The 21,883-nt window shown below is 43.3% G+C and overlaps 11 protein-coding genes across 11 annotated transcripts; 4 read left to right on the top strand and 7 right to left on the bottom strand.

Annotated features, from left to right (window-relative positions):
* Window positions 1-129: 129 nt before the first annotated feature.
* On the bottom strand, window positions 130-1,756 carry FA14DRAFT_65229 (WD40 repeat-like protein). Its single transcript, XM_025502642.1, has one exon. It carries the CDS (start codon window positions 1,578-1,580, stop codon window positions 273-275), a length of 1,308 nt encoding a protein of 435 aa, XP_025354081.1. The 5' UTR covers window positions 1,581-1,756; the 3' UTR covers window positions 130-272.
* A 310-nt stretch (window positions 1,757-2,066) lies between these two features.
* On the bottom strand, window positions 2,067-3,722 carry FA14DRAFT_124679 (MFS general substrate transporter; the record flags this gene model as incomplete). The annotated part of the gene is made up of 2 exons (XM_025496657.1): window positions 2,067-2,864; window positions 2,946-3,722. The coding sequence occupies 2 exons, from the start codon at window positions 3,720-3,722 to the stop codon at window positions 2,067-2,069; spliced, it is 1,575 nt and encodes a 524-aa protein (XP_025354080.1).
* Window positions 3,723-4,397: 675 nt separating this feature from the next.
* Window positions 4,398-5,791, bottom strand: FA14DRAFT_161459 (putative NADH2 dehydrogenase 40K chain). The gene has a single exon (XM_025499132.1). The coding sequence runs from the start codon at window positions 5,577-5,579 to the stop codon at window positions 4,404-4,406; it is 1,176 nt and encodes a 391-aa protein (XP_025354079.1). The 5' UTR covers window positions 5,580-5,791; the 3' UTR covers window positions 4,398-4,403.
* A 212-nt stretch (window positions 5,792-6,003) lies between these two features.
* Window positions 6,004-7,690, top strand: FA14DRAFT_173530 (uncharacterized protein). The gene is made up of 2 exons (XM_025500488.1): window positions 6,004-7,535; window positions 7,605-7,690. The coding sequence occupies exon 1, from the start codon at window positions 6,049-6,051 to the stop codon at window positions 7,516-7,518; it is 1,470 nt and encodes a 489-aa protein (XP_025354078.1). The 5' UTR covers window positions 6,004-6,048; the 3' UTR covers window positions 7,519-7,535; window positions 7,605-7,690.
* A 547-nt stretch (window positions 7,691-8,237) lies between these two features.
* Window positions 8,238-9,929, top strand: FA14DRAFT_165037 (MFS general substrate transporter; the record flags this gene model as incomplete). Its single annotated transcript, XM_025499928.1, has 3 exons — window positions 8,238-9,234; window positions 9,303-9,784; window positions 9,858-9,929. The coding sequence occupies 3 exons, from the start codon at window positions 8,238-8,240 to the stop codon at window positions 9,927-9,929; spliced, it is 1,551 nt and encodes a 516-aa protein (XP_025354077.1).
* On the bottom strand, window positions 9,803-12,739 carry FA14DRAFT_161456 (uncharacterized protein). Its single transcript, XM_025499131.1, has one exon. The coding sequence runs from the start codon at window positions 12,702-12,704 to the stop codon at window positions 10,002-10,004; it is 2,703 nt and encodes a 900-aa protein (XP_025354076.1). The 5' UTR covers window positions 12,705-12,739; the 3' UTR covers window positions 9,803-10,001.
* A 254-nt stretch (window positions 12,740-12,993) lies between these two features.
* On the top strand, window positions 12,994-13,947 carry FA14DRAFT_180408 (cytochrome c oxidase; the record flags this gene model as incomplete). Its single annotated transcript, XM_025501004.1, has 1 exon — window positions 12,994-13,947. One exon carries the CDS (start codon window positions 12,994-12,996, stop codon window positions 13,945-13,947), a length of 954 nt encoding a protein of 317 aa, XP_025354075.1.
* A 211-nt stretch (window positions 13,948-14,158) lies between these two features.
* FA14DRAFT_156453 (uncharacterized protein) lies at window positions 14,159-17,380 on the bottom strand (the record flags this gene model as incomplete). The annotated part of the gene is made up of 1 exon (XM_025497828.1): window positions 14,159-17,380. The coding sequence occupies one exon, from the start codon at window positions 17,378-17,380 to the stop codon at window positions 14,159-14,161; it is 3,222 nt and encodes a 1,073-aa protein (XP_025354074.1).
* A 1,042-nt stretch (window positions 17,381-18,422) lies between these two features.
* On the bottom strand, window positions 18,423-19,487 carry FA14DRAFT_123348 (Zinc/iron permease; the record flags this gene model as incomplete). The annotated part of the gene is made up of 3 exons (XM_025496566.1): window positions 18,423-18,991; window positions 19,064-19,330; window positions 19,391-19,487. Coding segments are annotated over 3 exons (933 nt in total), but the record flags the coding sequence as incomplete, so codon positions are not given.
* A 12-nt stretch (window positions 19,488-19,499) lies between these two features.
* On the bottom strand, window positions 19,500-20,154 carry FA14DRAFT_65178 (uncharacterized protein). Its single transcript, XM_025502641.1, has one exon. It carries the CDS (start codon window positions 19,960-19,962, stop codon window positions 19,594-19,596), a length of 369 nt encoding a protein of 122 aa, XP_025354072.1. The 5' UTR covers window positions 19,963-20,154; the 3' UTR covers window positions 19,500-19,593.
* A 784-nt stretch (window positions 20,155-20,938) lies between these two features.
* Window positions 20,939-21,706, top strand: FA14DRAFT_106891 (zincin; the record flags this gene model as incomplete). The annotated part of the gene is made up of 2 exons (XM_025495789.1): window positions 20,939-21,536; window positions 21,603-21,706. Coding segments are annotated over 2 exons (702 nt in total), but the record flags the coding sequence as incomplete, so codon positions are not given.
* Window positions 21,707-21,883: the final 177 nt, after the last annotated feature.

Genomic DNA, 21,883 nt, shown 5'->3' with positions numbered 1-21,883 from the left:
GATTGACACAAGATTGTATATAGTTTTCTCCTCTGTTTCTTTTAGTCGCCTCTTTCTCTCTCTCCATTCTTCATTTATGACTGAGCATCATATAGAAAGCCGAATCGTCACCATGACTTTCCTTCATCAAGCCGTTTATATACCATTTGAATTAAATGAGTGAATATGTGTTTACAATTTGATGGACGAAAATGATTTTGGGTTTTGCACAAAAGGTATGGCAACATCAATGAGGGTATCGGAATATGCACATACAGTATGCTGGAAGCGATTTAGTCGGAGCGAGTATCCTGACCGTTACCAGAGTCGTCGCCATCCAGTAGAGAATACTGTTTCATCAAAGTGCACTCTCCTCCAACTTCTAGATCGATGTTGTAGCAGTAGAATAGCCCTTCTGACGTTGCACACATGATTTGAGGCGTTGTATTACTGATCGCAACGACAGAAGAGACGCCATTTGTGGGCAACTTGAAGAATGCGAAATCTCTTGAAGGTTCCCACATTTCTGCAAGAGTGTGCGGTAGATATCCCCCAACGGATCCACTGATATTCCTTCCAAATGCCATTGATTTTCGTCTGATCGATCCGCTCAGCCCGCCTGCTCGTTTGCGATCATCAATGAATGCTTCAAAGCCTCCGCCATTCCTTCCGTTTCCCGTTATACTGCCCGAATCCGAGCCATCTGCACTGCTCAAGCCAGGAGATCCCATCGAACTTCTATCTCCAATTCCTCCGCCCTGTATTGCATTATTGGCTCCAGGCTGTGTTAGCTTGAAGATATGAACGGTTTCGCTATCACTTGAAACGGCCAATAAGCTACTGACAGCATTGAATGCCATTGAGTAAATTCTTGCCTGATAGCTACCTCTTCTGAATTGAAATAATTTCTGTGCACTGGGAACGCTAAATACCCTTATCACAGTGCCTTTATCAGATGAAGTGGCGAGCATTGTACCGGTAGAGTTGAGCTGTAAGCTAGAAATCGGTGTCTTGTGTGCTTGAATGATATTTGTTACGCTCAGAGTGAGTAGATCGAAAATGAGAACGTCGCCAGGTGATGTCTGGTTAGATCCAGCGGAGAATGGCGATTTTGGTGACGGAACAGGCGATGGATAAGCCAAATAGCAAGGTTCTGAAGAAGGCGAAAGAGCGCAAATCGCTTGAGGATTTGGACTTGTTTCGATGGTGTGCAGAAGTTTCATATTGGAAATATCATAAATATAAATCTCTTCTTCCAATACGACAACCAACCTTCTTCTGTTTAATTTGACTCCGAGTACGGCTGTGGGGAATACTAGTTCGCAAATTGTTGATTGACGTTTTGTGTTTACGATTTTGAGTTTTCTTGGACTGCTACTTGGTTGACTGTCCGCCGTTCCAACAACGGCTACCAGACTTGTACAGAACAGCATCTCCACAATACTGCAAGGCCCGTCAGATTTGCTGTACACCTTTCCAAACGGTTCCACATTGGCTATAGAATATCCTTTTCGTGTTCCAACGCTCAAACAACTGCCATCTTGATTGAAGGAAACCGAAAGGAGATCTTGGGATGTCTTTGCAGGTGGAGCACGAGACATTGCTGTATATTTTGATCGAGGTTGATGATGCTATCAACTACAAAAGCTGGACCAGACGAATGTGACCAACTTCTTCTTGTTCGTGTGTGTGGTTGATGTAGGTGGTGATGATGATGATAGTTATTTTCCAAAGTGATGCTTCGTGAATGCTTGCTTCTTTACACATACTTTGTCCGTAAGCGGCGCTTGCGTTGTCCTTAGAGCTTAATCTCGCAACCTACGCTCAGTATTACAATGATTAGTTTAGGCGGATGCACTTTCAAAGTGTTGCTTAATTGTGGCCGTGCGCAGCGCGATTGCTAAACAAAAAAAGAAAAGCCCGCCTACGCCCCACGCCCGTTTAAAAACGCCAAGCAAGGAACAAGGTAAGGTAGAGCAGGCGCTAGCTACAACCATAACTATATCGGAAGATAAATGGGATAAATCATAATGATAATGATGGCTAAAGTACATAATGATGCAAATAAAAAGCAACAGTCCCAACACTTACAATGGCTCCAAGCCACGAGTTTCAAATGGCAAAAAGAGCATAGAAAAAGAAGCAACGATGAACAAACTTGCAGAAACAAAGACTGGCGTAGTTGGTTTAGAAGCTCCATAAGCAGCAATGAATGTTGGTAAAATACCAAACACTCTTTGAACGCTCATCGCTAATCCATCTCCTGCTCCTCTACATAAAGAAGGGAAACATTCGTACGTCATCGCGTACAAGATTGCATACATTGCATTTTGACAAAGACTGATTCCGCAATTCCATGCTAATACTTGATTGGGCGTCTTTGCAGTTGTGAAACCAAACAAGCAACATCCTGTCAAACAGGTAAAAAAGGCCATCGCTCCACGTCTTCCTAATCTGGGTAATTCCACTGCCAAAGTTGCAAGCAAGGAACCAGGAATACCCAAAACGGCAAAGATGACCAATTGTCTGTATTGCTCCGATTGTGTTGTCACGCCTTGATTACCACCAGATTCGGCAATGTAGATTGCAATAAAAGCGTTGTAAAGAGGATAAGCCAATCCAATGCAAGACCAACAAAACATAATCAGAATTGTATTTCTGGCCATTCGTGGAGTTGCAAATAATAATTTCATATGTTGTTTGTCATATTGCTTCAAATTCCTGCGAACCTCTGACAAATCATCGAGGCTGATCGGCATCAATCTTCTCCAAATGCTTGGGGAACATTTTGGTAATCTTTTCTCTCCTTCTTTTGGACGAAGCGATCTTTCTTTTACAACCACAGGCAAAGAGGATTGCGGGGTATTGCCGAATTCTTTGGCTCCCTTTTCGGCATCATGCGTACTTGTCACCGTCTCTATGCCGAAATTTGAAGATAGTGCGGTCGACTGTGGTCCTTCGGAAACGGCCAAAAGATGTTCTACGGTTAGTGTGTTGACCGTTTTATTTTGCTTTGCGATAAAGTCCAACGCTTCAATCACTTCTTCATACCTTCCCCTTCCAAGAAGCCATTTTGGTGATTCAGGTACGGGATAAATGAAGAATCGCAAGATCCACAAAAAGCAAGAAAATCCTCCGGTGGTGAAAAATAAATATCTCCAGCCCATATTGCTCTCTTTTGGACAAGGATCATCTGCGCATCGGAAATTCGAAATCAATGCCCAACCGCATAAGCCGGCAAACAGATAGCCCAAAGACCAAAAGAAGGATAGCAAAGTCAAAACCCATTGTTTTGCACCGGGTAAAAATTCGATCAACAAAGCTCCGTCTACTGGAAGTGAACCACCAATTCCAATACCAGCAAAAGCGAGCAAGACACCCGTTGCGGCAAAGGAAGGTGCGCCTCCTACAGCAGTCATGAACACACTTCCGATCAATAGCGTGAGCAACCAGGACAGTCTTCTTCCGATCACGTCACTTCCGATACCCCAAATCACTGCACCGAACAAAAGACCAACATAAAGTGAAAATGTCATAAACTGAACCGGCGTTGAAGATTGAAATTCCAGCTTGATCTGCGGTAAAGACATACTCAAAGATTGAAAGATGATATTATCAACGGCCCATCCTGTTCCACACAAAATTGTGATGGCCCATTGAAATTTTCCGAAACCCATCTTTCGAATTTCATGATTGACCAGCAGTAATTTTCGTTCAAATTCGATATCCAATCCCATTTCCATTGCTCTTTTGTGGCTTTCATCATCTGTCATTGTGGTGACGACGGCTTCTGTTTGATCTGCTTTTTCGAAATCAACCTTTTCCGACGCATTCTGAGTAGTCTTAGATACGCCATGATTGGATCCTGTGATTGATCGATCCACTTCGGTGCTCGCCATCACGCCAGAACTTTTGCCGATGGATGCAGCGGGGAGCTATGCTGTTTATGATGGTCAAAATAACATGGTAGTCAAGTAGACAAATTTGCCGTTTCATGTATACAAGTATATGCATCTTGAATAGATCAAATGCACTTCATCCGACCTGCATAAGAGAAAGAGCTTTCAAGTATATTTGAAATGCGGATATCATTTCATCGGTCGTGATACTTAACCGACTTTTAACAGTAGTATTGCTTCTGAGAATCTTCTGTTTTAGTAGATCTCCAATCTGTAGGGTACATCAACCCTACACAAGCACTACGGGAACTTTAATTCGTTTTTTCTTCCTATGAAAATCCGCTTAGAAAAAATTAAGCTAAAATAAGGAAAGTGGGGAGTGCACCCCTCCCTGCCCTTCGCCCTTTTAATGGTTGGTACGCTTTATTATTATGCTCTCTTTACCATTCTGCTTATTTAATCTAATCTTCAACTTTTCTCATTAAGGAACGTATATGTGATGCATTGTATTATATATAATCCCTCTTAATCAACAACATGGTATCTCTGCTTCTTGAGCTTCATACCAGATCCTTCCACAGGTTGTTCAAAGTACAAATTGCTACGGTATCTGCGCAAGTAAAGGATCGCTCTTTCCTCCAACGTATCAGGCTCAATACCCAAATCAGCAAATCCTAAAGTGCCAGGCTCATCAGCTTTGTCATCATGGTATCTTTGTTCAACCTCATCAGGACTGAACATAGGCCACCATGCCAAATCAGCAACTTTTGTAGCAGTTTTGAGAGCGAACTTGGGTACATTCAATCCATGACGGATAATCTTGTTGTATGTTAATGCTTCCACCAATTGTAGCATTTGAGCAATGGTGTATGTTTTTGGCCCTGCTAAGCTGAATGTTTGACCCATAGAAGTGTTATCAGCATCGCACATGACCTCCAATGCTTGTGCCACATCGATCGAGTGAACAGGTCGCATCTTAGTCTTCATGTGATTGACGTGCCATAGAAGGGGATAGCTTGCCATTTGGTTCAAAAATCTGTCTTCATGACCGAATAGATGACCAGGTCGGACAATAGTTGCTCCTTCGAATGCACGCTTGACAGCTTCTTCTCCCTCTGCCTTTGTACGTAAGAAGGTGCTGGGAGAGTTGACATCTGCGTTCAAGTGAGAAACGTGAATGAAACGTGAAACTCCCAACATCTCTGCAATGGCAGCTAGACGTCCAGCTCCAGTGACGTTTACATCCTGGAACTTAAAGTTCTTTGTATCGTAATTCCTTCCGACAAGATTGTATACAACATCTGAGTGACGCATGCATTCAGCAATTTGTTCATCGTTTCGCAAATCCCATTCCATTGGTACAATTTGACCCAAATCTCCCATAGGTTTCAAATGTCTCTTTTCATCTTCATCACGATAAGGTACGACAACTTGTGTTCCCTTTTGGGCTAATTTGTTGACCAAATACCTTCCCAAGAATCCTGTGCATCCGAAAACTGTAGCGACATGACCTGAAACGGATGAACGACCTCCTCCGAATGGACCGGCACGTTGGATTGGCAAACCAGTCTTCCTCTTGATTGTTAAATCGTGCAATTGATGTGATTGGATTTTTAGGAACGAGGAAGATGCTTTAGCAGATCGCAAGTTTACACTTTTACCGCATCCTGTACGTGATGCCAATGCAATTGCTTGCACCATCCTGCTGCTTTGTTGTGATCCAGACGTTTAAGATGATGGTGATCTACCTTGAATGAATGCCGTATTGTTGCACGCTTGGAAGCAGTTGATAATTAATGTAGGCAACACTACCGCCAGCCAGTAAGAGTGCAGCAAACACGTCCTGCCTGCCACAAAAGGCGCGCGGTGGAAATTCCGATTGGGTGTGCATGGGCATGCTAGCTGATCACGTGTGTTGCCAGTGCCAAAAGCCATCGTTGACAGAATAGCGCCTATTTATTAATAACTTCTAGTGCATTTCACCCTTTTTGCACTCACACGGCGGATAGAGCGGTTCAGAAGCGCCCATAATTCGAGGCACTTTCGCAGTGTATCTTAAGCAATTTCCCCATTGTGTTGTACTGTCGACGCATTAGTGTACTTTACGGTATTGTTGATCTTCACCATCACCTCAAAAGTGACATTTTGATATATTTATCTCAACACCACAATGCATTCATCTTCGAGTCTTGTGTTGGCTGTGGCATTGCTGGGCAGTGCAACAACCATTCATGCTCATTTAGGAGATGAGAATATTCCTCCTGCAGAGATTGCAAATGAAGCACCTCATAGGCCAGGACAGGAATCTTACATTCAAAGACACATGGCCTCTGAGCATCATATCGGAGCATTTGATTTGGGAAGCTTCTTCGCTTTGCACGATTTGAACAGAGACGGTGTCTTGGATCGATCAGAGATTGAGGCAATCTATGGTGTTCATCACAGCACATCTGTAAAGCATTCACAAAAATATGAAGTTCACGACGAAAAGGCAAACAAGATTGTAAAGGAAGTTTTGCGTAGATTGGACCAAGATAACGACGGACAGATCACATTGCGTGAATTCGAAAGCGCCGGAGCCGATGGCTTGCCTACTTTTGAGGAGTTCGGTCACAACGTCTTGGGTCATCATTACGATGAAGAATCTGAGTATTTCGTCCACCACGAACAAGTATATCACAATACACCCGAATCACAAAAAGAAGAAGCATATACCCACAAAGAAGATATCGAACATTTTGCACATCACGATAAGATTGAAGCAGAGGAAGAACGTCGTGAGAGAGCGGCAGAAGGAATGCCCTCAGCAGAAGAAGATGCACGCAGAAAGGCAGAAGCTGCAAAGAAAGGCGAGAAATACGTCTCCCCTTACGAAGCTCAAGTGCCCAAGGAGGATAGCCCAGTCGCACCTCAACATGCATACGACTCTCACGTCGACCACGGTTATGGACGTAAGGAAGGATGGCGTGCAACCGAGCATGTGTTCAAAACGCCAGAAGGTGAACATGTTGTCAAAAGTGACGCCGTGGCTGCTGAGAAGCCTAAGCATGGTGAATTGAAGGCTGCCGGAGCAAGTGCTGCTGGCGAGCTAGACCATGACATACCAAGACGGGTGCCCGGAGAGACCGATGAAGGATACAAAGACCGTTTGACCGCCCATGCCCAGGCCAAGGCAGCCGCTGCCGAATACGCTAAAGCCAACCCCAATTTGTCAAAGAGTTCAGGATTTGATGAGAAGACTGGAAAGGTGATCCAGGCTCCAGGCGAGAGCACAGAAGACTATCTGGTACGCAAAGCTCGTTATCAATTCGCCAACACAGCTGCCAGACCTGCATACGAGCCAGCAAAGAAAGAACAATTACGTAAATCTGCCCCATACAAGGTGAGTAATCTGTTTACCTCATTTCTCAATCTGACCCATATCCCGCAAGGGTATATTAGCGAGGATTGTATCAAACAATCTCGCCCATTGTTGCTTCTTTGTGTTTTGTCACACAAGCTGCATCCCCATCCGTCTCCTTGTCATGCTTACCATCTTTTTCTCCTCCTCATCTTCTTTCTAAATCTCTTTTCTACTCATGCTAAATTGCTTGATGGTTTTTCTAACGTTTACAGTACCCTCCTATCCAGAATCGTCTGAAGAAGTCGAGTTTCTATGTGAGTATGAAGTATGCCACGAAATCGTGTAGCCTTGCTTGCTGACATTGTTTTCTTTTCCTGAAACAGGGAGAATTCTGATTAATTGTTTGCTTAATGCTTTGATTTGTTAATCTTATGTCTTGAAAGTACACATATCTACCTATTCGAATATCATTTATTTCGATTCATCGTCATAGCTTTTATGTGCTGTAAGCATGCATCTAGAGTGATCACGGACATCTTCTCTGAGCTCGAATTTGTTGATAAAAATACTTATGACGAAAGGGTGACGTACTCATGAAAAAGGTGATAAGAAGGGAAAAGTTCCGAGGGCTGAATCCATCTTGGCGATGATGACTCTAAATGACGTTTTTGTTGTTCACACAGATCGGCAGGCTGTCGGACGTCGAGCGACGAGCTAATCCTTTAGCGCGGCGCGGCGCTTGTGTAGGATTTCGTCCGACTCGCTTTCGCACATTAGAGTATGCATGCAAACCTTACCTCCGAAGGATCAAATCCGATTTACCGGACAGTTGACACTACACTGATTTACTGCACGAAAATGTGAGAAAGTGTCCGTTCTAATTTTGGACCATCATTTTTTGCATGCTTGATCATATACGCCATGCATGAATATATATATATACAGCGGTTCTATGGAACAACTTTCTCAACCCCTTCATATCATCACAAACATCGTCATCATCTCATGATATCAAAATGTCAGCTCCAGAAACACTTATTCGGTCTGCAAGTCCCGTCAGTACGGCAACCCAGACTAGAACACAAAGTATCGATATAGAACATGGAAAGGTTCAAGAAGATATCGAACCGCATGAAAAGCAAAGCAACAGTGAAAAGGTAATCAACGATCCCAATGAGGTTACATTCCAAGATGCACATGACCGTGAAAATCCTGCAAATTGGTCTGAAAGGAAAAAGGCCACAGTTCTGATCATTACATCTTTAGGCTCAACTGTGGTTACATGTTCTTCAAGTGTCATGTCAAGTGCATCAGAAAGTCTTCAAAGGCAATTTCATATCTCAAGAGAAGTCACTGTTTTGACAATTTCACTTTTTGTTATCGGTATTGCCGTCGGTCCTGTTCTTCTTGGTCCGCTTTCGGAATTTTATGGTCGTCGTCCGATCTACCTCATCTCATTCGCAGCATTTTTTCTACTTCAATTTCCCGTCGCATTTGCAAACAACCTCCCTGTCTTGCTCATCTTTCGTTTCTTGGTTGGGGCAGCAGGAAGTGCATTCCTTGCAAACGTTGGAGGCTCAATCAGTGATATGTATTCTCCCATTGATGCATATATTCCAATGGCTCTTTTCTCTTCAAGTACTTTTCTAGGACCTGTTCTGGGACCAATCATCGGTGGGTTTGTCCAAGAGTTTTCATCAAGATGGCAATGGATGCTTTATGCATTGATCATTTGGTCATTCATTCAGCTTTTGGCACTTTTCTTTTTCACTCCTGAAACATTGGCAAGTGTGATTCTAGCAAAAAGAGCAAAAAAGCTGAGAAAGGAGACTGGCAATCAACAACTCTATACACAACATGAACGTAAATTGGCCAGTATGACTCCACTGAATGCGCTACTACAAAACGTGAAGAGAGTCTTTGTTTTACTCGCTCTCGAACCACTTCTCGTCCTTCTTTGCATTTGGACAGCAATCCTCTTGGGTATCATTTATTGCTTCTTTGTCTTCTTCCGTGAGTATACAATGCATTTGAGAGACATCATGGATACCATCTGACTTAAGTTTACCTCCTCTTTGTAGCCGTTGTCTATGCACGTCATGGCTTCTCTGAATACCAAATCGGACTGGCTTTCCTCGGTTTGGGCGTAAGTAACGTGATCGCTTTGCTCACCACCCCTTTCTGGAAATCAAGATTGGTCAAACATTCCAAATCCCGTGGAACTCCACCCACGCCTGAAGATCGTTTGGAACCAGCAATGGCAGGCTGCCTTCTTGCTCCTATCGGTTTGTTCATCTTTGCATTCACATCTTATGCAAACGTACATTGGATCGCATCTATCATTGGTTCTTGCATTTTCGGTATCGGATTGATCTTGAACTTCTTGGCAATCTTCAATTACACGGCAACGTATTGGAGACCAGTCGCAGCTTCAGCACTTGCTGCAAACGCTCTTATCCGATGCTCTTTTGCAGCCGCATTTCCACTCTTTGGTGTGCAAATGGCCGATCGATTAGGAACTGCTGGTGCGGCTGGCCTTCTTGCTGGTTTGAATGTCATTATGGTGAGTATTGTTGTTGGTTTCATTAATTACAGGCAATCGCTGACATGTTCACACACTCTCTCCACTCTACCAGATTCCTGTTCCGTTCGCATTGTATCAATATGGTCCCTGGCTAAGAACCAAATCTCGTTTTGTCCAAGCGTAATAGAATTCGAAGCAATATAGATACAGTGATCACTCTAAATGAATGACCTGAAGATGTACAAATACAAATGTATTAAACGTTCCAATTGTTTAATGTGTCAAAAATACTCTGCCATAAATCCTCTTGAACCCAAGGTGGTCTTTCGGGAAGGATACCATCATTCAAAGGTAATTGTGTAGGAGCAATATTTGACTTTGTTGGTGGTTCATGAGCGTTGAGCAATTGCATGTTGTACTCTCCATTATTCCCTCCAGTCTGTAAAGGCACTTGACCGCCAAGCAATCGGAACAAATCTTGATCTAATTGGGAGATGCTCTGGTTCTGCATCAGTTCGTTTGTGCTGGGAGTATGACTCACAGTGCCACTAAAGTTTGTTGCAGGGCTAGTCATGCCGATTGACTGTAGCCCGTTGACAGGAATGGGGTTGGATAAGGTTGGATTTGTACCTACTGGTGGGTCTGATCGAGAATGCAATAGCGAAGCATCCGAAGGTAACGTAAAAGACTCGGCTTGACCGTGTTGAGATGTAGTGTTTACGTTTGACTTTCTCGTACTTGCACGTCTTTGTCGCCATTCTAATCTTCCAGCAGTATTTAAGAGCTGTTCTAGAGCATCGCCAAGGCCATGAAAGACTCCACCTGATGCGACCACTCCCTCTCGATGAATTGCAGATCTCTGCCCATGACTCTTGAGCGCCTGAATTGCAAAAGAGAGACCCTTGTGAATACGTAAAGAATCAAAGCTGAGAGAGGATGGTGCCACATTTGATCCCGTTTCGCCATTAACGGCCAATGTGGTCCTAGATGCTGCTTCACGTCTTCTTGCATTTGGAAACATCGCGCCCTGGAGTAGTAACATCGAAATCAAGGCAATGGCAGCATGTTGAAGTCGGAAAAGTAGTACTGTGGTATTCGACTCTTCGGTGTACTGATTAGAACACTCGAGCAGTAATAGGGCGCCATAAATCGTTCTGTGTTGTGTGAGACCGTACACATCAGGCTGACTCAAGCTTCGCGATAAGAATGGACGATGGATGATAAAGAGTTTATGCCATAATGTACTCGAAAGCAAATTCATCAATGAACAACATTGATCCATATGGCTTTTGAAAGTAGGGATATACTTCCATCTGATCTCAATCTCTTCCTTGCACTCGTCTTTGCCTGAAGTTGTCTGAATTCCAAATCGCCAACGAGATGCTCCCGTCTCCGGTCGAATCCATTCAGGTCTTCTATCCAAAAGATCCATCAACATTTTGTCCAACTTTAACATATCATCATAATGCATATCTTCGTTATATGCCGCTGCTTCTCCACTCAAATCGATAAATCTACGAAAAATCTCGGATGCATTGCCAAGATAAGGCCATGGATCACTTTCTTCTACGTCACTTGTGCCATTGTTGCCTGACTGTCTATGAGGGCATGAAAGATGGCTATGCTTCCAAGTACGTACTAGCCTGACTTGAGGCCATTGGGTAGTGAATGTACTAGGATTGATATTATACGTCCCTCCTGCTTGTGGACCCGAATTCCAATCTCTAAAAGCCAACAAATTCCATAAACTTCTGCCGCATTCGCGTTTATGATGATCTCTAGCAGCAAACGTTCTTGACGCCCAATCACCGGAGGCGAATGTATTGAGAGGTACAGTGGAAACGAGCTTGTTTGTTGTTCGATCATGCCTTTGAACATCGCTAGCGTGCTGTGAGGAAGATGTTGGAGAAGCATGCTTATCTCTGTCGAGCTTATCCCATCGTGTTTGATCGTCATCTGCCGAGCCAAGCCTGTCTAAACCTAGGATACGACCGATACGAACGGCGATATCCAAACGATGGATCATACTGTACCGATTACCAACATTGAGCAGATTATACTCGTATAGGACCAAAGCCTCAAACGATTCGAATTTTGGTATTCTATACAGATCGCCTTGATCGAAATATTCCACAGCAAGCTGCGTCCAAACATCGGCAATTCTCTCATTGTGGTTTGTGTTCAGTGTTGATCCGATCGTGATCGGGAACGTGAGCGAGACAGGAAGCATGCTTAAAGCAGAAGCACAGATGACCAAAACGAGAGCTATAGATGATGCATCAGCATCGTTGACGTTCATCGAAAATTCTTCTTCGTCTTCCACTGTTTGTGCGCCGCCCGGCTGCTGAAAGTTGAAGTATACATTTTCAGTTAGATTCTCATCATCCAGCATCATCAAACCTCCGAATGAAAGATATTGCCGATGAAGTGTGATAAGTTGGTCGGCTTGCCATTTTGTTGGCAATTTTGACCTAGATGCCACAAGATGAGATCTCCATTTTGGCAGGCAATCCCTATTATGATGTACTACGTTTGGCTCGACTGGATCGTTGAACTGCATTGCACGATCTCCCTCATTCGTTCTATCGACCGTTGGATTTTGTTCCAACCTCCCACCTTCTATTGCTGCATTGCTGAGTCTCTCCAGTCGTGAAGTGTCTTGCATTGGTGAGCGTTTGTAGGGAGTAGACTCGTGTATCATTGATTGGTCCTCTCCGTTGGTCTGTTCCGCTACATTTTCAGGCTGCATTTCATCCCTTTCATCGCCATATCTGCATAAATGCACCGTACCTCTCTTTTGACAGTTATCGCAACCTGGCACACCTCCTTCGCATGATTTTTTTCGCCTTCTACATTCTATACAACTCTTTGGTAAACGGGCATACGGAGAAGATAGCAACCTTCTCAACGCATTGCTATGATTTCTTAAAGAACTTCCATTGGGTCGAATTGTAGACATTTTTGTTCGACAGGCATATCTTCCTCGACTTTTGATGGTGGTGGTAAGAGCGGAATTCCGACCAAATCTGTCAAACGTGCATTTTAGCGCGGCGGACTAGAGCCGAACGTGGCTTACTCTTTTAATGATGTTCAAATTTGTATTTGGAGTTCGAATCTCCTTTTGTCCGAGATAATCCGGGGAAACATAATTTACAGCACAGACTTCTAAGTATAAGTAACACAGTATTCCTCTATTCTATAGAGGATCTTACATGAGCAAGAAAAATAATTTGTACATGAAGGTGTACATGTCTCGTTGGATCAATTCAACGAATGCGAAAGATATTGGGACGCTGTATCTTATTTTTGCTGTGTTTGCAGGAATGATTGGAACAGCTTTCTCAATGCTAATTCGAATGGAACTAACGGCACCTGGAGTACAATATCTAAACGGAGATAATCAAGTATACAATGTAATTATTACAGCCCATGCCCTAATTATGATTTTCTTCATGGTTATGCCCGCAATGGTAGGGGGATTTGGTAATTACCTTGTACCTGTAATGGTTGGAGCCCCTGATATGGCATTCCCTCGACTAAACAATATTAGCTTCTGGCTACTACCTCCTTCACTTATTCTACTACTAGCAAGTGCTTTTGTAGAACAAGGAGCGGGGACAGGATGGACAGTATATCCACCACTTTCATCTCTACAAAGCCATTCAGGAGGATCAGTTGATCTTGCTATTTTCAGCCTTCATCTTGCAGGTATTTCATCAATGCTAGGTGCTATGAACTTTATTACAACTGTACTAAACATGCGAAACCCCGGAATGACACTACATAAACTACCACTATTTGTATGGGCAATTTTTGTTACTGCTATTCTTCTTCTACTTTCACTACCTGTACTAGCTGGGGCAATTACTATGCTGCTAACAGATCGAAACTTTAATACTTCATTCTATGACCCTGCAGGAGGAGGTGATCCTGTACTATATCAACACCTATTTTGGTTCTTCGGTCATCCTGAAGTGTATATTCTAATTATTCCTGGATTTGGGATGATTAGTCATATTATTTCTGCCTTCTCAGGTAAACCAGTATTTGGATACCTAGGAATGGTTTATGCTATGTTTAGTATTGGTATCCTTGGATTCCTTGTATGGTCACACCATATGTATGCTGTAGGTATGGATGTAGATACTCGAGCTTACTTTACTGCGGCAACAATGATTATTGCAGTACCTAGCCATCATTAGCACAAGGATAATAACCCCAATAGACCAAAGTAGTACTCGAGGTGATTTGTATGATCCATAATATAGACCTCGTCCAATGTGAAGATATACAAAAATAAAGGATGATTGGCACCAAAAGCTGATGAAATTACGAGAAAGAAGGCGTACGTACAGCAATCAACGGGTATCCTTTGTGAATGGGTATCTATAAGAAAAAAGTATATGAAGTGAATTACATGGCAAAGCCAATTGGTGGTGGGCCTCCCTTAGTAGATTCGTATTTTGATCCTTGAGGTTTGTGGGAGGTAGGCAAATTCTTTTCGATCCCGACGATCTCATTCGATTCGACAGAGACAGGCACGGATCTCTTCTTCAGACTTGATTGTCTCTTTTCTAACTTGAAGTTGCCAGGATGAACATGATCCGTTGAAGCGGAAGCAGGCCGATTACGAAGATCAGCTCTGGCTTTTTGAAGTGAAGCAGAGTCAAATTTGATCGTTCCCATCTGTTGGAAAGGATCGCTAGCAAATTCATCAAAGTATACGCTTTTTGAACCGTCTGTTTGATCTGATGCGTTCATACTTTCTGCATTAGGAATAAAGACGTTGGGATTATTTGAAGCGGAGCTTAAGCCATAAATATTGTAAGAGAGATCAATCATTGCATAAATCGCATCGACTTCGTCCGTTCCATTTTTCTGACCGACAGGATTGACTTTAAGGTCAGATCGATTATCAACTGTCTCTTCCTCGTTCTCCAATTCTTTGTAGCTCTCATTGCCATCCTTGACATTCGATGCAGCAGAATGTCGCTTTGAAGCTTCAGCAATATCTTCGGAGAATTCTGTAAATGAAGAAGTCATCGACATGGATCGTGGTGCAGCCGCACATGCCATCGCCAAAGCAATCTCTGTCCTCATTCTACGAATACTTGCCGCTGCTGCATCTTCTACTTTTTCCTCCTTCTTTTCTTCTTTTGTTTGATGTGATTCGCTGGACCTTGTTGGTGAAGTAGGTGGCAATGCCGGAAGTGCAGAAGTGGGTCGCGGCGGTACTACTGGAAGCGGAGCAGCAGGTGGTGGCAATTGCTGAGGTCGCAAAGACTTGCGGCTCTTGCTTGCCGCCGCCGAGTCAACCATAGCAGTCTGTACTGGCTCGGGATGAGGGGGAGCATTGATTTCACTATTTATATGCGAATGTTGTGCGAATTGAGGAACAGAAGCGCTTCTCTTTCTCGACTGCGCAAGTGGAGCTGGCGAATCAGCAAGACCCAAAGTCTCCTCTTGCTCAACTCCCACTTTGGACTCAGGCATGATGTCCGCTTTGACCTTTTCCTCTACTGCAAAATCTCTGGATTGCACAGAAGGCCTTTTCTGATCCTTTGAAAGCTCAGCAGATTGTTTCAGTGGGGGAGAAGAAGGTGAGTTGAAGGTTTGCCTATCTTGTCTAAAAGAAGGATCCTTTTCCGCCACCATTTGAGCCGGATCATATTGTGTCGCTTGATTGGCTACAAAGGTTGATGTTCGATCGCTATTCACGGAGAGTGAACTGATAGATGTCACAAATCTGGACAAATCCTCATCTTTATTGATATGATAAGGACTTCTGGGACTTGAACGAGGGCTATTGGCGCTCCCATACATCTCTTCGTAACTTTCTGACCTCTCGTGATGAGACATAACACTTTGATAGCCTCCAGAAGAAGCCAAAGTTGATGCTGATGAAATCGAATTGACTGATTGAATATGCTTGATTTGATGCAATGGAGGCCCAATCCGAAATACTTGATCGGCTTCGTTCAAGCCAGCAATTAGAGCACGTAAGATCACTTGCCATTTCAACATCCGATGCTTGGTATCAAATTGTAAGGTCCATTGACTCTGTTGTTGTTCCGCTGCTCTTGTCTTAGGCGGATTGTTTGAAGTAACATGGCCGGCAATCTTTAATGCCCATACTTCACGATCAATGTGAAATGAAGAAGAACTTTCAGCAACAGCAACAAAGCTATGACTGGATAAGGTAAGCCTTTCTTCCTCTTTCGCAAGGCCGGTATCGGATTTGAAACAATGCAAGATCACAAAAGGTTCTTGACCATTAAGATCATTGAAGGAGAATTTTGCCTGACCAATTGATTGGGCACCTGTCAAGCTTGCCAATTTTGCTGAAAGTTGACCTTGAATCTGTCTTGCATTTGTGGTTAGAACAACAATGCGTTCGTTGATATCCTTCTTACGCATCAAACCTTTGCGTACAGCTGCTTCGATTTTGGTCACATTCTCATCCATCAAGCAATTTCGCAATGCTTCCCTTCGTACCAAAGGGAACATCTTCACGTCGGCATGATTTGTTCGTCTTGATTTGTCATCAAATGCATCATTCTGTGCGGACTTGAATGATTGCGTCGAATAAACACTTGGACTGGTCTTTGTGTTGCTCTTGGGTGAGATCACCTTGCCAAATTCTGCTGAACCTCGAAAAGCCGATTGAGTTGCACTACTTGGCGGTGTACTTGTGACACAAGATGAAATAGAGATCGGAGAGCCAAGACCTGCCGTGAGAGCAGAGGTATGATATGTATTCGTATCTGTGCTTGCGCTAGACCATTTTGACGTGAGAATGGCATCATTTGGCGTTCTAGGTCGATCGATATTACCTCTTGGATTGAAGTTGGATATCTCATTCGTTCTCAACGGACGCAAAGGTTTCAATGGTCTGGCACGACTTTCTTCATCTGCCCGTGCCAAGTTGCCGACGCTCAAAGGGCTTTGTGCTTGACCGACTGACTCGCATCGCTTTCTAGAACCGCTTTCAAAACCTGAAGTTTGAGGTCTTTTTGATGCATAGAAGGGATCGATGAAATGACCTTCGGGCATCTGCTCTTGCGGTTTTTCAGTTGGTCTGATACCTGTATTGGAACTTGTTCTTTGCATTGCATATGTGTCATATACAGGCTCGCCCTTTCGCAAATTAACCGTTGATCGTGTAGCCCTTTGTGCTTGACTGACTTCATTTTGCCAGCCCTGAACGTTTGATTGTCGATTGGCAGTACTGCTTGGAGGATATTCTCTGTTCATTGGAGACCTTCTGAAAGGGAGATCGTGCGAGGGAGCTTCATACAGACTACGAACATCATGATGAACAGCACGTTGGCTGTAAGAAGGCACATTCGTTGGGTCCAAAGCATTTCTCCTTGCTTGATTGATATTGGGATGATCGCGTTGTTGATCTTGCTTGTGAATATCTGGGCTCTTCTTATCGTATTCAGATGAACGTAGAGATAGAGAGGAGGTTGAACGATAAAATGTACTCTTCCCGATTGGCGACATTGTAGCAGGCATTGGCAGGACTGGCGGTTTGTCTTCGGTTGAAGAGGAGCCTCCAACGTTGGGCGTACTTCTGATCGTTGAATCGTGGACTGATGTTCCCAGTATCTTATCGACTTTACTGTAGAGCATAACTGGTAGGGATGGGGAAGGGGGAAAGGGAAGGATGATGATGGCGAAAGAGGTGGTGATCAAGACGAAGGATTACTTCCTTTCTCGCCTTTTGTCTGCAACGATCCTCATTACCCTTCAAGTTGATAAAGTCCGAAGCTGTAATTGGAAAAAGGTGAGCTAGATAAGCTTCGATCCACAAAAAAGTCATTCGTTTGTCACATCTTGGCCTAGAATTTCGGCATGGTAATAATCATATTAGTTGAAAGAACAAAGGTATTTCCGTTACCGATCGCGCAAAAGTTGCCGGTTTTTGGCAAAAGGTCACAATACAGATTCACAAAGGCCAAGGAACCGATTTGAACTCCTCAATTGGCATTGTTGCTGTTTCCGTGAATGTGCGGAAGAAGTGACATGACATGAATCTGCTCTGTGTGTAATTAGACATCCTCTTTTTTATTCCAAGGAATAACAATTGGATTGCAGCCAATCTGAGAATGAATGCATGTCGCAAGAACAAAGGAAGATGATTAAGGTGGAGTGAGCCACTATAGCCACTTTAATCACGCTTTCTCCCTTTGTTCCGTTTTTCTTAATCTCAATGGCGCAAAAGTCAAGCCGCCCTTTGTGTGCACAGCAAAAGAAGTTGAATATAAAATTGGGCGCTGAAAAGCGAGCGTGTTTCATTCACCATTTGCCGTTCTTGCTTCCATCATGAGTTGGAACGGATGGCTGAATTTAAAAAGATAGAATAGCCCAGAGCACGGTACCTTTTTAGACCTCGAGGATCGTTTGATAATCATATTCGGACCCGGATTTCTCATACAAACCGATCACAAAGGAGAAGTCACATCCCTAATTAATATCTTCTTTTGCATATCTTTCCCATGCGTTGACATTTAGATTACGCTAAAGGTGCAGAACAAACGCGAATACGAGGAAAAGATGCACGTATCCCGGCGTTCTACATGACATGACAAAGGGAAGTATACATGTACATGAGAAGTTATGGCTTGGATAATCTAGGGACATAACATCTTCCCTCAGGAACCGATTCGATTGTTCAAGCCCATTTCCCGAGAACCGACTGGAAAAGGAAAAGAAGATTAGTAAACGGCTTTTGGCAGGATGTATGCATATATAAACTCACCATAGCGATAGCACCCAAAGTGAAGAAGAAAATGGCAGCAAACGCTCTTGTCCAAGATGCTTTATGCATTCTTGGATCGTGAAGGAAGTCATGAGCGATAACTTGAATGAAGGAGCTATACAATAAAATCCCGGCAGATATGGCAGTAAGAATACCGATAGCTAACAAAGTTGCACGATCGTTTCCATTGAAAGATTGACGAACACCAATTCCGATCGCGATACCAATGGGTGTTGTGATCACAAAGGCAAGATACATTATCCAAACCCTCAACGTACTCAATGTAGGAATGAGCACAATACGACTTGCAAGTGCTAATCCCTCACAGAATTGATGCCATAAGATTGCAATCAAAAAGGCAACCCATCCTTCGCCTGAAGAAGTACCAATGGTGATACCAATGACGATACTATGAACAATGATACCCGCTTCCAAGAAAGTCAATTCGGATTCCTCAAGTTTGATCTTGGAATGAAGATGTTCTTCATCTGCGTCCCTGATATGATTTGGCAATTCATCTTGCCTCTGTTTGAATTCTTCGGCACTTTCATGACTGCTTTGGCTATTCGTCGATCGTAACGCTTGTTGGTTAGTGATTGCCAAAGCAGCTTTTCGACGCAGCGGGCGCATGATCAAAAAGTTGATCACTATCATCATCCAGACAGCCGCCATCATGATAGCGGCAGGAGTGGCTTCATATTGCAATTCCCCGATGCACGAATTGGAAAAGTACGTCAATGCATGGGCTACCAAGTGAACAAATGCGGTACTCAGTAAAATACCACCACCAAAGAAACGTAAAGCAAAGATCACATTTGCAACTCTTGGACCGAAACCTAAATCGCCAGTCAAGATTGCCTTTTCGGTGATTTGTTTATCACTGCGTAGCCATCTCATCACTTCAGGAATCAATACACCGGCAAGCGAAGCAGCCAGGAGGATGAATACAGATCCAATGTGTAGGCCCAAGTTATAATCTTGAAGAGGTGCAATCCCACAACCATATTCTTCTGATGGTCCGTGACTGAAGGATGGGAGAAAAGATTAGCTATTCTTCTATACAGCCCTTTCGAGTGAGGAGGACTTACCTGTGCCCTACATGGCTGTGTCCGCTATGGTCGTGACCGGCATGGCTATCTTCTGAATGATGATGACCTTCATGTGATTCTTCACTTTCGTTTTCGCAATGCCAATGATCTCCGTGAAGATGACAAGCTCCGGCATTTGTTGGACTTGGTTCTACTGTAAGGGTGACTGCTTGCGTTACAGCTCCTTGTGCGACTGCTGTAGATTGTTGTGACGTAGGTGCTTGTGTTGATGCTGCAATTATTCCATCTTCACATACCCATCCACCGTTTTGCAAAACGCAAGATCCACGGCCAGTCGGACTTGGTCCTTGTGAGGCGGCGAAAGAAAGTACACTCAACAGTGCAATAATCGACCACAACTTCATCCTTGCTATCTTGATCTACACTTGTGGCTGGCTTCTGCTGGGGATGAAGTATGGGTCTTGTTCGAACGCTGATCCGTATTTATATGAAAATTTAAACAATATCTGACATTATTGAATCTTTCTTTTTCTTTAATTGCTGCGGGAATTTTGACTATGGGACCATATAATTCAATGCATTCAATGATAGATGTCCGAGGGTCAATTATCTTCCCTGCCAAGATGCCAAGGTGACCAAAAGGTACTTGATGCATGGGTTGATGAACTCAAATGCCAGAATGCTCTAGACATGGTTCGTTGTCATCTTTGTCTAGACGTTTATAGTTAGAAACTCTTTTCTTTAAATCGGGCTAATCAGTATCGCCAAGAAATCCAGGTTCCTAGTGAATGCAAGAACAAATTTTTTTTTCTCTTCCAATCAACATGTCAAACGTCGATCAAAAGCCAATTTTTCGTTTATGTGTACCCGATCAGTTATGCGTGCCAAGAAGTTGGTGTGAAGTTGGATGGCGTTCTATCTCGATGACAGACATAGCGCACGCGTTGTATTTTACCGCTCCTTTGGTATCGTCCTTTACCGCACACGACATGGAATAGCGAAGGTGTTCTATAATTCACCTTGAAAGAATTTTATATCCTACAGGTTCCTGAGAAGTTTGACAGATACTAGCAAAGAGAAGAAGAAGGCGAATAGTTACCCGCCACTGACTGGAACGGTCTTCATTGTTTATTCGGATAGTTTTCCGATGTTTTAGGCAAGTCTGGTTTAGAAAAATGAATATATAAAATGAGATAAATTTTATTTGTTCCTACTTGTTGCCACAAACAAACCCCACCCCATCCCCTTCTCATCACCATGAAATCCTTCTTTCTCTGTGCGGTCTTGGTGGCTTTATTGCCTGCTTTTATCATTGCTACTCCCGGCGGCAGAACACCTTATTTCTACCGTAGAGCAGATCAAGAAGCCAATGAAATTCAATCCGATATCCCCATTCATTCTTCTTGCAATGCAAGTCAAACTATGCAAATCAAAAGAGGATTATTTGATTCAAAAAGACTTGCTCGTGAAGCAGCTGATCATATCTTATTGAGCGGTAATACATCCGATTTATTCCAAACGTACTTTGGTGCACAAGCTGATCCTGCCGTTCCATTGGGCATTTATGAACGTATCTTGGAAGGTGATAAAACTGGAACACTTTTACGTTGTGATGATCCCGATCAAAATTGTGCAACACAAGATGGCTGGAATGGACATTGGCGTGGAAACAACGCAACGGAAGAAACTGTGATTTGTAATCTTTCCTTCCAATCTCGCCTTGGTTTAGAAAGAGCATGTGAAAATGGATTCAAGCTTGGACGCGATAATGTGAATGTGTATTGGGGTGCAGACCTATTGCATAGGATGATGCATTTACCCAAGGTTACAAATGGTTATATTACACATGTTGCCGACACACATGAAGATATGATGAAGATTGCAATCGAACAACCAGATCAATCCGTGAAAAATCAACATTCTATTCAAGAATTCGCATTTGATGTTTGGACGCGCAAGTATATCAGTGCAGAAGGATGTTTAGCAACAGAAGAAGAAATTCATGCTGTTGAACATAATGACCACAATCATTCCATTTCAACAGCAGCAGGAGCAACAGCCACAGAATCAGCTTCAGCTTCAGCAGCTGCTACAAGTACTGCTGCCGTACAAGATTGTCACACCCATGCTGATGGAAGTGTCCATTGTGTTTAAGATGTATATACTTTATCCAATTTATAAGATAAATGATGTGTCTGTTTGATCCGGTTGAGAAAGAAGCCGGTCAATTATCCGCGCTTAACGCGTGCATTTGTCCGGCTGAACTAAAAATGAAAAGAGCAAAAGGGCGCGAATAAAATAAGCGGGGGAGAGAGAAGATTGTCA

Source organism: Meira miltonrushii (assembly GCF_003144205.1).
Source record: "Meira miltonrushii strain MCA 3882 unplaced genomic scaffold FA14scaffold_3, whole genome shotgun sequence".
Taxonomy (NCBI): Eukaryota; Fungi; Basidiomycota; class Exobasidiomycetes; order Exobasidiales; family Brachybasidiaceae; genus Meira; species Meira miltonrushii.
The sequence above is the reverse complement of the archived record's forward strand: the minus strand, read 5'-3'. Positions and strand labels throughout refer to the sequence as shown.

What these genes read in the sequence shown, in the direction of transcription:
- FA14DRAFT_65229 (XM_025502642.1), bottom strand. Translation starts at nt 1,580, where the DNA reads ATGTCTCGTGCTCCACCTGCAAAGACATCCCAAGATCTCCTTTCGGTT.
- FA14DRAFT_161459 (XM_025499132.1), bottom strand. Translation starts at nt 5,579, where the DNA reads ATGGTGCAAGCAATTGCATTGGCATCACGTACAGGATGCGGTAAAAGT.
- FA14DRAFT_173530 (XM_025500488.1), top strand. Translation starts at nt 6,049, where the DNA reads ATGCATTCATCTTCGAGTCTTGTGTTGGCTGTGGCATTGCTGGGCAGT.
- FA14DRAFT_161456 (XM_025499131.1), bottom strand. Translation starts at nt 12,704, where the DNA reads ATGTCTACAATTCGACCCAATGGAAGTTCTTTAAGAAATCATAGCAAT.
- FA14DRAFT_65178 (XM_025502641.1), bottom strand. Translation starts at nt 19,962, where the DNA reads ATGAAGTTGTGGTCGATTATTGCACTGTTGAGTGTACTTTCTTTCGCC.